At 35.7% G+C, this 13,464-nt stretch overlaps 1 protein-coding gene across 1 annotated transcript in view; it reads left to right on the plus strand.

Annotated features, from left to right (window-relative positions):
- Nup75 (nuclear pore complex protein Nup75) overlaps positions 1-13,464 on the plus strand; it is a 125,056-nt gene that overhangs the window by 48,107 nt on the left and 63,485 nt on the right. The window contains exon 5 of the mRNA XM_089091303.1: positions 4,883-5,061. Within this exon, the coding sequence (XP_088947429.1) occupies positions 4,883-5,061 (179 nt within the window). The remainder of the gene's footprint in view (positions 1-4,882; positions 5,062-13,464) is intronic.

Below are 13,464 nucleotides of genomic sequence, written 5' to 3' on the forward strand. Positions count from 1 at the left end.
AGAACTTTTTATCTTCCGTGAAAATATTCACAAGTATGATATTACTTTTTCCATCTTCCACCGAAAAATTAGAATTGAACTTTAAATTTCTTTATGTCTTTGTGAAATAATGAAGTGAATTGGAAGATTTTTGTTTTCTCTGGTGAAATTAGAATTGAAGTGTGTTCTTTGATAAAATTCAGAAGAGAACTTGAATATTCACGATCAAAGTATAACTTTTCCAATATTCTATGAAAAATTTGTAACAGAAATTTAAATTTTTTTCTTCTCTATGTGAAAAGTCGGAACTGAATTTAAGAAAATTTAGAATTAAAGTGAAACTTTTTATCTTCATGGAAAATAATCACTAACATAGTATAACTTTTCCCATTTTCTACAGAAAAATTTAGAACAGAACTTTAAATTTTTTATGTCTTGGTGTACATAAAACTGAAGTGGAAGCTTTTTATTTTTTCTGGAGAAATTAGAATTGAAGTGTGTTTGTTGGTAAAGTTCAGAAGAGAACTTGAACTTTTCTTTCTTCTATGAAAAATTTGGAATAGTATTTTAAATTTTTCATCTCTTCGAGAAAAATCTGAAGTGAAGTGGAAAATTTTTATATTATTTTGGGAAAATAGAATTGATCAATAGCTTATTTCATTTTCAATGAGAAAATTCAGAATCGAAGTTGAACTTTTCTTCTTCCGAGAAAATATATTGAACAGAACTTTAAATTTTTTCATCTCTTTGAGAAAGGTCGGAACTGAATTTAAGAAAATTTAGAATTAAAGTGAAACTTTTTATCATCATAGAACAGAACTTTAAATTTTTCATCTCTGCAAAAAATCGGAAAATGAACTTAAGAAAATTAGAATTAAAGTGAAACTTTTTATCTTCACTGAAAAATAATCACAATCGTAGTATAACTTTTCCTATCTTCTAGAGAAAAATTTAGAAATAAACTTTAAATTTTTCATCTCTTTGAGAAAAATCAGAACTGAATTTAAGAAAAATTATAAATAAAGTGAAACTTTTGATCTTCATGGAAAACAATCATTGTCATAGTATTACTTTTTCTATTTTCCATCTAAAAATTTAGAATAGAACTTTAAATTTCTTTATTTCATTGGGGAACTTAAAACTGAAGTGGAAGATTTGTATTTTTTCTGGAGAAATTAGAATTGAAGTGTGTTCTTTGGTAAAGTTCAGAAGAGAACTTGAACTTTTCTTCACTTCGTTGAGAAAATTTAAAATTGAACTAGAACTTTTTATCTTCCGTGAAAATATTCACAAGTATGATATTACTTTTTCTATCTTCCCCCGAAAAATTTAGAATTGAACTTTAAATTTGTTTATGTCTTTTGTGAAATAAAGAACTGAAGCGGAAGATTTTTATTTTCTCTGGTGAAATTAGAAATGAATTGTGTTCTTTAGTAAAATTCAGAAGAGAACTTGAACTTTTCTTCACTTCGTTGAGAAAATTTTAAGTTGAACTAGAACTTTGGGGGCGCGGGTGGCTCTTTGGGAGCCCGGGGGGGACCTTTGAGGACCGGGGGCGGGCGTTGGGGGCTCTGGGGGGGCCTTTGGGAGTCTGGGGGACACTTGAGGACCGATTGGTCCTTTGGGAGCCGGTTGGCCCTTTGGGGGGCGGGGGGAGGGCCTTTGGGGTCCGGGGGGACAGTTGGGGGCCTGGAGGACATTTGGGGACCGGTGTAGGGCCTTTGGGACCCCGTTGGTCCTTTGGGAGCTCGATGGGCCTTTGGGGGGCCCGGGGGTGCCCTATGAGGATCCGGGGGCCCTTTGAGGACCAGAGGAGGGCCTTTGAGGGTCTGAGGAGGGCGTTTGGGGGGCTGGGGCTCTATGGGAGCTTGGGGGGCCTTTGAGTACCGGGGGCTTCCTTCGGGGTTGGGGTGGGGATCGGAACCCTTTGGGGTTGGGGTAGAGGACCTCACAACACTGTTCAAATGGAACTTGTGTATTATAACGACCACAGAGTTTCACCCTCAAATTCTCTTCTAAAACCTTTCCTAAAATCTTCTTTCAAAATGTCTCTAACTGTTTCGCCGAAATAATCCCATAAAATATCTAAAACCGTTTCGCCCAAATAATCCCTAAACGTAATTTCAGCGTGTTCCTTTTGTTTGGCATCTCTGCGCTAACGCATTTCAAATTTCTAGGAAACCCTTTCCTGCGTTAATCTCTTCATCTCATAAATTTTCCTAGCTAAACTATTAGGGTTTCGTTAGAATATCAATTTATCTCTTCGACTTAAAGCTCCGTGAAGCCGTATTTAAAAATAGAATTTCTATCTCTTTAGACTCCCGCATAATTCCAAGATAACAAGTGATGTCAATTATAATTCCTGACACTAAAGATCAATGAAGCCCTATTTAAAAATAGAATATTAATTTTTCTCTCTGACCTAAAGAACGTTTATCCATCAGACCTAAGATTAAAGAAGCCTTAATGTTTCTTAATTCTCCCCTTCGTCAATTATAATTCCTGACACTAAAGATCAATGAAGCCCTATTTAAAAATAGAATATTAATTTTTCTCTCTGACCTAAAGAACGTTTATCCCTCAGGCCTAAAGATTAAAGAAGCCTTAATGTTTCTTAATTCTCCCCTTCGTGAATCAATAATTTCCCCGCCGATTATGTAAATCAATTTCTCAGGTTAAGCTAACCAAACAACAATGAAACCATGTTTGCTTCATAATTCCACCGTCGTGAATCAATAATTTCCCCTAGCGATTATGTAAATCACAGATTAAAGAAGCATTATTGTTTCTTAATTCCCTCTTCGTGAATCAACAATTTCTCCGCCGATTATGTAAATCAAGTTCACAGGTTAGGTTAGCCAAACAATAATGAAGTCATATTTGTTTCATAATTCCCCCATCGTGAATCAATAATTTCCCCTAGCGATTATGTAAATCACCCCACAGTGTCATAAATCAATAATTCCCTGAGCGATTATGTAAATCACCCCTCATGCCATTACACGTGGTCAAACAACAACAGATCGATTGACCTTGACCCTCGTTAGACTCGATCGATAATCCTTGAATAAATTATATCCCCCATCGATTATGTAAATCATCCCTCATGCCATTACACGTGGCCAAACAACAACAACAACAGATCGATTGACCTTGACACCCCCATTAGACTCGATCGATAATCCTTGAATAAATTATGTCCCGTCAGCATTAAACTAAATTGTAGATGGCAGCACGGTGTTCTCGTGGGGCTGGTACCCCCTCCTCTACTTGGATTTCCCAGCATTATTTAAAAAACGATCAGAAATTAATTAAATTAAAAAAAAAACAAGTTTTTTCAACTGAAAGTAAGGAGCAACATTAAAACTTAAAATGAACAGAAATCGTTACTTATATGAGGGGGTTCACCCCCTCGTCAATACTTCGCTCTTTACGGTAAAGTTTTTTTTAGTGCTTTTTAAAGAGCTATCTATTCTAATTAAACGGTCTTTGTGATTTAGGGGCCATTCTCAAAGAATTGGAACAATATTAGAACTTTAATTTTGAATTGGAACAAAATTCGAACTTTAATTCGAACCTAAGTTTGATTTTTGTTCCAGTTATTTAAGAATGACTCCTGAATCACAAATGCTGTTTTATTAGAATAATAACCTCTTTTAAAAGTTAAAAAAACTTTAGCGTAAGAGCGAGCTATTGAGGAGAGGCAACCCCCCCCCTAATATACCTAATATTTTCTGTTCGTTTAAGTTTTAATGTCGGTCCTTATTTTCAGTTGAAAAAACCTTTTTTTTAAATTTAATCTGAAATAAAATCAGTTGGTTTCGTTTTTTCTCGGTTGGTTGGATGTCCATATTAAAGGAGTACGAATTTTCATGTTGTAAAACAAATTAAGTTCTATACGAAACAAAACAGTTTTTTGGATTAAGTGACTTTTACAACAATCTTTATCTAGGGCATGTTCCAAAGTGTTTTTTGGTTGTTTTACTAGTTTTATTTTTTTTTTATCTTATTCGAGAATAAAAAAAGCTATATCTACATATATATTTGGCTTTATCGGTAACTCTCAGCTCTTAAAGTAACATGACGATTATAATAGAATGGGTACATGAAGACATCCAACGCGATGAGTATTTTTAGGTATTTTCATGAAGACATCCCCCCGCTTTGTCTTAGTATGAGTTTCGAATAAGACTCAGCGTTCACATCAAAGCACACATTATCCTTGCTGGTTGTCAATAAGGAATATCAGCAAAATCAAGAGAACGGCTGAGGGTAATAGGTTCAAGGTATATTGAGGGGATCTTGAGGAGAGATTGGAAGTCCAAGCAGTTGACCTAGAGCTTTTGTTTAGGAGATACAAGAAATTTAAAACGTTTAATTTAAAGGGTCTCCACTTGGTCAATAGCAGATAAAAGCCCTCTATTTTTTTCATGATTTTTAGTATTTTTCATGATGCAGTCAGTAGGTTTCCGATTTCCGATTCTTACAAAAGACCATGCGCTACTGTTTTTTTTTGCCTTCACATCTATTAGTCGGGGACGTCTTTTTCTAAACTTTGTCGTAATCAACTGATTTTCCAATAAACAAGTTGCCTTTTGAAAATCCTGCTCATGCACAAGGCTTTTAACCATCGGGGGTTTCTAATTTCAGTCAGCATACTATATTAACAGGGCTGGGAGAGGTAAACGAATTTTCCCGAAGTCCGGATCTATCTAGATTGTGTTTTTCACATCGGAAAATGATCGTGTGTCAATTTTCAGGAAAAAGTTATAGTGTCGTTTTTGGGAAAAAATTGCGAGTGCATACATAATTACTGCTCGTTTAATTCTAGATAAAACCTGTTGGGTATTAATTTTGTCAGTTGGATGTAGGCTTTGAAAGCTGAATTTCCCATTTTTTAAAGGCTGGCTCATCTATTTCGTCCGTGGAATTTCACTTCCGTTGGGACTCATGGCAGAAGAAGTGTCAAAACTTAATGAATGAAGGTCTTTTTTCTCATATTCCGAACCTGGAGGTTATGATGCAAGTCTTGTGTGGGGAAAATGAAGCTTTTTTGCGACTGAAATTTCTTTTCCCAACATGGTAATTTTTATCCTTAATTTCTGCCAAAGCTGAAATATCTCATTTTTGCCAAAAGGGTAAACCACTGGGTATTAATCTTGTCAGTGTTTCTAAAAATTACTCACCCCGTAAAATTAGGAGAATGTTAGTTTTGTTTTAAGCCTTACGACTCGTTCTTGTCTTTGTCACACAGAGAAAAACTTGTAACAAAAGCGATTTTTTAGGGTTTTTAAGCGTTAGTCACCTTTACTTTATTTTTATAATATTTTTTTATAAGACTTTATTTTCCTTGCTTTGTTGCGTATTTCCAATACAAATTCGGAAACCTTATTTTCGCAAATAAATGGTAAGTAATTACGACTAACAGTTTGCTACCAAGCGCCCACAGGTAGGAGGCACTTGGTAAAGAACTATACATTTTTTTGCTTCCTTTTTTCTTTTTTTTTTGCTTACTTTGTCTAGAAATGGTGGTCAAGAAGGTTCCTTCTAATGGAAACTAAGAGTTCTAATTCGCCTTCGCGCACGAGCGATTCCGATTTACACATCACGATAAGCATATGGAAAAACCGGTTTTTTTTCTCCGACCACTAGCAACTAAACTAAGGTTGTGACGTATATTGCCAGGGACGATACGCGCGATATAAAATGTGTATCATGTTTGAAAAAAAAAGACGCTACAGTTCTACAGTGAGGACTAGGCATACTGAAGCAACCAGTCGAGTACATCTTCATGGAAACTCTCATACCTATCTCTGGTGTGTCAGGGTACTAGACCTTAAAATCTTCAAATTACCAAGGACATGAAAATAAAAGCACTTTTTATCACACCTGGATCCATCTTAGGTCGATTCGTATCTACAAACTGCGATTTTGCTAAGAATTTTTTTTGTTGCTTTAAAATTATGAGGTTCTCCTCAAGACCTTGCTCTTTATGCTAAAGTTTTTTTTTTAGAATTTTACAACAAAGCTTATTATTCTATTTAAACGGACATCGTCAAAATTTTAGCGTAAATAGCAAGGTCTTGTAGATGGGGCAACTCCTTTCATATACGTAATAGTGACTGTTCGTTTTAAGTGTTGATGTTGCTCCTTACTTTCAGTTGAAGAAACTTGTTTTTTTAAAATTAAGGTTTATGCTTACCATGCATGTTTTTGGCCGATTTTTAATAGATCGCGTACCGTCTTCAAGTTTCAACGAAAGGTAAAAATGCTGGTATTATTACATAGCTTATAATTAAATGTATAAATTCACCGGATTACTTTTCTTAAATTTTATTCAGTTTTTTTTTTTAATAAATTTTTTTTTTTTTTAATATGGAATTTTTCGACTAATCTGAAGCTAATATTTAAACCGAAAATAAAATGTTCTTATACCGTATTGTTCATTAGATTAAGATCTATTTATTCGCCGTGCCAGATTTTTTAAATTGCTTTGAATTTTCTGTACAAAATAATGTAAACTTGCTTGAAAAAGCATTAATTGTTACCGCTAGATGGTCTCTACTTCGCTATTTCTCATTCAAAGAAATAAAGGCGGATCCGTCATGAAGGGTGAATGTAATGCCTTTAGAGTAGGTGGTTATGGGTGGTTTAACAAAATGCCGTTTTGCCTTACAGTTACACTCTTAAAAAAACACAAGTAAAAGCTATTAACTTGACTACTTTGGAATATTCTTCTCCTTAATACATGAAACTCAGTTATTTAAGAAATTTCATCTTGGTAAATAAAAATATACTAATAAACTAGAGCAAAACTCAAGACAAATCTAGAAGTATCTAATTTTGGATATCCAATTCGATTTATTTGACTTCAGTAAAATAGAAATTATATCTTTGGATATCGTTTTGTTCAAAGTTGTTTAACAAATCCGATTATAATTTATTTATATACGTTTCATTAATTTATCTATATGAATTTATTACCAATCCACAAAAAAGTAATGAAAACGCAGCATGGAAACGATATAATCTTCTTAATTCATATATTTTCAAATTATACCGAATCACGGCCTATCTTTTGAAAGTTAGCTTGCAAAAAAAATTAATATACTTATACATTTGCCATTCAAGCTTTTTCCAGTATAATAATCACTACTGTTAAAATGGGATCTAATGCCTAGACTGGCTACAGTCCTAGTTGAGAAACTAACTTTGTAGATATTGTTTGTTTGATATTTTTTCCACTTATTTCTCATCAACAGTTTGTTCGTAATGTCAAAGCAATAAAAGCGAAATAAATAAAATATTATCACATTCTTGACCTGATGAAACAATTTCCGCTAAAATTTCAATATAATTACTAGATTAGTATATTAGGTACTTGGGTGTTATAGCGACCACACTTTATTCTTGATCTGTAATGAAATCAGTTCTCTGTCTTCACTCGGAGATAATCAGCTTAGCCTGAGCGAGAGAAACAATTTTGGGGGTATATTTTGACTAAATATTTAATATATAGAGGCGGCTAATTTAGGTATTAAATATAATGTGTTCTGGCCGTCCTGCTTCCCACAATTCTGTGTTGTATTTTCCATAATTTTTTTTTTTTACTGAAGTATAATATTTTCATTCACATTTTGGTATATCTCAATATGATTAAACTAATTTCAATTCTTTGGTGGTGTCATTATCGGACGTAAGTACCAAATATTATTTGACTATATTACAATATATCCTATATGAGTAACAAAGTAAGGAAGCATGCTACTCTGATAAATAGAAAATTACTGCAATTATGAAGTAATAATTACCTTGTTCCATTTTTTTTTTTTTGTATATCCTAGAACTATACCGGTAACCATCTGAGGGTGGGTGGATTGCTAATAAAAAGCTACCATGTTAGGTGGAAAAATACATTTTGTAGTACTACTGTTATTTTATTAAGATGTTTCCATGAGATTTGACCAATAACATTGACCGCAGCCCCCCCCACTCCATCACAAAGTCGTTCCTGGGGTTGGCGATTCGGGGGAAAAATTTATTACAGCACCCCTCCCGACTCAATATAAGCGAAAAAAGCTAAATCAAAATCAGATCAAACTAATGTTTGCTCTGTTACTATGGTACTTGTGTCTTATAGCCACCACACTTAAGAAGTGAAGTTGAGTTAATCATAATGAAATGTACCAAAATAAGATGTAAATATAATAGTTTAGTAAAAAAATTATGGAGACAATAAATTATACAAAAATAACTTATGGGAGGGGGGCGCCCAGAACGCATTACATAAAATACGACCTAAATTAACAAAAAAAACAACTAAAAATTTAATTAAAATATAGCTACAATGGCGTTTCCCACCGAGCTGAAGCTAATATTGTCAAACAGTTCGTAGTAACGAACTGTAAGTATGGAGCGACCCAGCTCAATAGTAACTGAAACTCGGAAAAACGGAATTTTGATACCAATAGATACATTAAAAGAATAAGATTTTAATGCTGATTTCAAATTCATAAGTTTCATCAAGTTTAGTCCAACACATCATAAGTCAAGGACCTGATAAAATTTCCCTCGTTTTCGAAAAAAGGGAGAAACACCCCATGGAAGTTAAAGAACCTTAATGGAAGTCCCACCATCAGATGCAGCGTTTCAAAGAACCCTAGTGTAGAGGTTTCAAGCTCCTACCTGCAAAAATGTGGAATTTTGTATTTTTTGCCAGAAGAAAGATCACGGATGCGTGTTTATTTTTTTGTTTTTTTTTCCCAGGGGTGATGTTTTTTTCCCAGGGGTGATAGTTTCCCATCGAGCTGAAACTCATATTGTCAAACAGTTCGTGGTAACGAACTGTAAGTATGGAGCGACCCGGCTCAATAGTAACCGAAACTCTAAAAAACGGAATTCTGATACCAATAGATACATCAAAAAATAAGATTTTAATGCTGATTTCCAATATATAAATTTCATCAAGTTCAGTTCTACCCATCAATAGTTACGGGCCTAAGAAAATTTGCCTGATTTTCGAAAAAAGGCGAAACACCCCCTAAAGGCAGTGTTGCCACCAGCTCAAAAATAAAATCCCGATTTTTCTTCAAAAAAAATCCCGAAATTTCAAAAAAAATCCCGGAACACGGTTTTTAGGTTATACAACATAGGGCTGCAAGGTGATGACGTAAAAAGCAAGGCGTGAAATTCGAAGTACCGTGAAACGTGGTTTCTAGTTGTAACTAACAACTGATTGTCAATATTCCTATTATTATTTCGACGTGAAAACGTTCTGGTGTATTAGTAGGATCTAAGAAAAATATTTTAGGCCAAAGCAATTCGCAAAAGTTCCGTAAAAAGGGCTAACGACCGTAGGGTCGTAGGGTCGACGGTAGGGTCGTAACGACCGTAGGGTCGGCTAACGACCGTAGGGTCGTAAGGTCTTTAGGACGGTAGGGTCTAAACGACCGTAGGGTCTTAAGGAAGATAATACCCTTCTTTAAAAAAATTAATATAAAAGTCAACCCAATTTTTTCTTACAGAAATAAAGGTCTAAGTTGAAACTTAAAGCGACAGAAATTATTGCTTCACAATTTGTGCAAGATAAAACTGCAAAACTAGCTCAAACAAACTGACTACAAATAAACTGGTATTTTTAATATATATTAGGATTTTGAAAAACTAGGGCTTTACTAAAAACACAAAATCAACCTTCCAAAAATTGGAATGTGCTCACAGAAGCAAAAAAATCCATCAGTTGCCAGTCTGAAATAAAGGACTAATTGAGCAGGCTCTCAAAATTCTTTCACAAATCAGGAAGTCTACAAATCAGATAAGATAAGATAAATAGATAGATAGCTAAGATTTATTCATAATCAATTAATCATACAAGAAAATACATTGTGCTAATCCCCCAAAGGCTCCTAGGCCTGTCATAGAGGGGGAATACATACCATTTAAATCAAACACTAAATCAATAGAAAAACAATAAAATAGGCCTACATTGAATAAGCCAATCAATGCGGTAGGTCGTAAGGGTTTACGACCGTAAAGGTCGTAAAAAGGGCTGAAAAAAAAAGAAAAAAAAGAATGAAACCAGTGCCACCGCAAGACTGGGTTTCCTGTGGACGGAGGACGCCCAGTCTACGGGAGAGCAAATAGTTTTTTTTTTTGTGTTAAAAAATTTTAAAGTTGTAGGAGTAAGCCTTTTGGAAGACCACCTTTGGCTGGTAATTTATAATAAAGAAGTTAGGTGACGCTTAAATTAGTATATTTTAAAAAATTTTTTATAAAAAATGTTACGTCAAGGATCGGAGAGGATGTTTGATAAAAAAAAAAAAAAAAAAAAAAAAAATGCAAAACCAGCGGTTAAAAACTGATGCACAAAAAAGGCAAAATTTTTTGCGGAATTTTTAAACTTTCTGGCCTTCGCCAGAATAGACACCGGAACAGTCCATTTCTTTGCATCAGGTATGAACCGGTGGACGTGCATGAGGGCACTCAGCATCTCGCTGTCTAATCTGTTCCGGAGCGGGCTCTTAATAAGCTTGAGAAGGGAAAACTGCCTTTCAGCGCCGGCACTACCGTGTGGCAGGCTCATCATGTTAAACATAAATGAAGGTAAGACTTTGAACATCTTATTTTCACCTGCATCTTTACAACTGTCCATAAAGGACCAAAACGCTACAGGACCTTCTTTACCTTTCACTTCAAAGATCTCATCCACAAATGGCAGTCTTATCCACTTTGAGTTAAGCTCCTCGACGTCAACAGAGTATGTTGCACAAAACCTACTGTACAGCGGTGCTATAGAGGAGATCTGGCCCGAAAGAGCGATTGAAGGGTCAATACAGTCTAACTGTTTCAAAAGAGGATCCCTATGGTTAATCCTTTTTTGAATCTGCTTCACAAGAATCTGGTAGAACTTGACACATTTGACTTGAATGTCATTCACCTGATGAGAGGATAAACGCAAGTTTTCCGACTTGACTAGAACATCAAATTTGGCACCGAAGTAAATCTCATTAAAAAGTCTCAGGTTATGAGGGTTGAAGACGTCAACTTCAAAGGGATCTTTATTTCGCAGAGAATTTTCTTTCATGAAGTTTCTCAGAATTTCTCCCAGAGTATCTCTCACAGATTTCAAAATCAGGTGAATCCTAACATCTTCACTCTGGTACTGTAAATTCAGCCTATTCACCACAGGCAAAATGTACCCGAGAAACATATAATAGAGCTGCAACTCATGGCTTTGTAGCCCCTTCAATATTGCGTTGGCTGCTGGTATTTCTGTCAGCATCATCGACTGAAAGTACAAGGTTAATGCAGGCCACTGTTCCAATAATCTCTGCACCACCTGCTCCATGGCCTACCATCTTGTTTTACTTGGATAAAGTACGGCATGTTCGGCAATATTCAAAAAGGCCTGGCATTCCTTAAACTCTTCTTTGCGTTTTGGTGAAAAGGCGACAAAGTTGTATATGTCATGACTAAATTGGATTACTGACGAATCCAGTGCCTCACAAGCAGCAGCAGAGCACAGGGCAAAAGAATGACAGATGCAGCCATGTACCACTAGCCATGCTAGCTCTTGTTTCAAGAGGGTAGCCAATCCATTGTTTTTGCCTAACATAACACTAGCATTGTCAGAAGCAAAACCAATAATATTTGCTACAGGGATGCCCCTAGTGACAAACTCATTAACGATTAATGCTTTTAGCCCAGCTGCAGATGCATCTTTTACTTTTGGCATTGCTAAAAATTCTTCGACAAGTTTAAGATCATTTTCGACCTTCTTGGCATAACGCACTAGAATCACTAAAAACTTCGTACACGAAACATCGGTAGATTCATCAACGATTATCGAAAATTTGCATCCTTTCAGATCAGTAGCAAGTTCCTCGTCCCCATCTTTCGCACTCACGTGTTTGATCATTTCTGAAGATTTAGTCCGGGCGCAAGCAAGACCACTAACAGTCGGCGAGTCTTTTATGTAGTTTTTTAAAACGTCAGGCAACTGATCCATTTTAGAAACCGGAAGGTTCTCTTTCACAATAAACACACACAATCCCAGTTCAAGGCCTAAAATACTGTCTCTTAGTTTGGCTTGCTCCTGGAGCTCTTTGGAAGCACATGATAAAGCCGATACTTGATTCATTTTAGCTTTGACAGCGTTAACATGAAATGGTCTGGACGCATGCCGTCTCATAGCAGACTTATTTCCTTTGAGTGGTTTTGAGCAATAGCTACAGTAAGCTTTTGATGGATCTTTTTCATCTGCCTTAAGCCAGCCCTTAAATTCTGGCAAATGGAGCCACTTGCTGGTGAACTTATCTACATAATTTTTCTTGCCTTTGCTTTTCTGGACTGCACGTTTTTCTCTTCTCTTCACAATCTCTTCGGAAGATGACGCATTTTTGGTTTTCACTGAATCCTTTCTAAGATTTCTGTTCTTCTCATTCAAAGAATGCCGCCCATTTTCAGCATTATCAGACTCCGACGGCGACACAGGATTTGGATCAAATTCTGACCCTTCGTCACTATTCCTAAAGTCTTCGGTTATATCTTCAGAAGAATGTTCGTCCTCTGAATCTTCAGAGGAGGAGTATTCATTATCGAAGTCGGACTGTCGATGTGGGCGTACGGTAGTAAACACTTCGTTTTCAAAATGTGACGAATCCACGTCGGCAGAACAGCCAGCGTCGGGCTCTTGACGTGGATGTTTCGTAAGTAATATGTCCTTTTCAAGATCTGACGAACCTATGGTGGCAGCTAATCCTGACTCTCCATGGGTAGTCTCAGGACTTTTCCACTTTTTCGCAAACAAGAGACGAATGTCCTTCATCTGTAAAAGAGCAGACTTAAGCATGGGCGTAGGCAGAATTTTGGAAGGGGGGGGGCAAAAACACAACCAAAAATATTAAAATTAGTATTAAAATCAATCCCGTCGTTTAGGGTTTCGTTAAAGGACAAATAAAAGTAAAAAATATACATATAATGCTCTATGGGACCCAAGAAAACACTATTTCCCATCAAAAACTGAAATTCGTAGCGTTTTTAAAAAGTTTGTTATTTACGAATTTACTATTTGGTCCGTGGGCTTGCAGCGTCCCTCTGGTGTTGCGACGAAATCATCTTTGGCTGATTTTTCCTCAGTTGCCGATGAAAGGCTACAGAAGAAGCTAACGAAAAGCTATAAGGGAATGCAGGCAGAGAGACTGCATTTTCTGTTTTCTTCCTTCATTTTAAATCAACCAGGGTAAGAAGTTACATCAACGATTTTCAAATTTTTTGCGGCCGGGGTCTCGGATAGCACTGTGTAGGAATTATGACGTCTGGCCTCAAAATCTTGAAAATCCCTAAACGTGTTAAAAAAAAGGCTTGGTGGATATGAATTGAGATTTTTAACCATGAATGAAGGTATTATCATTATTTTTGCGTTCCTATGTCCTTTAAATTGAAAATAAATATTTTTTCTTAATATTTTTAAATATTTATACTAAT

The sequence above is a fragment of the Artemia sp. Qi Xiang Cuo genome, chromosome 6, assembly GCF_049724085.1.
Source record: "Artemia sp. Qi Xiang Cuo chromosome 6, ASM4972408v1, whole genome shotgun sequence".
Classification (NCBI taxonomy): Eukaryota; Metazoa; Arthropoda; class Branchiopoda; order Anostraca; family Artemiidae; genus Artemia; species Artemia sp. Qi Xiang Cuo.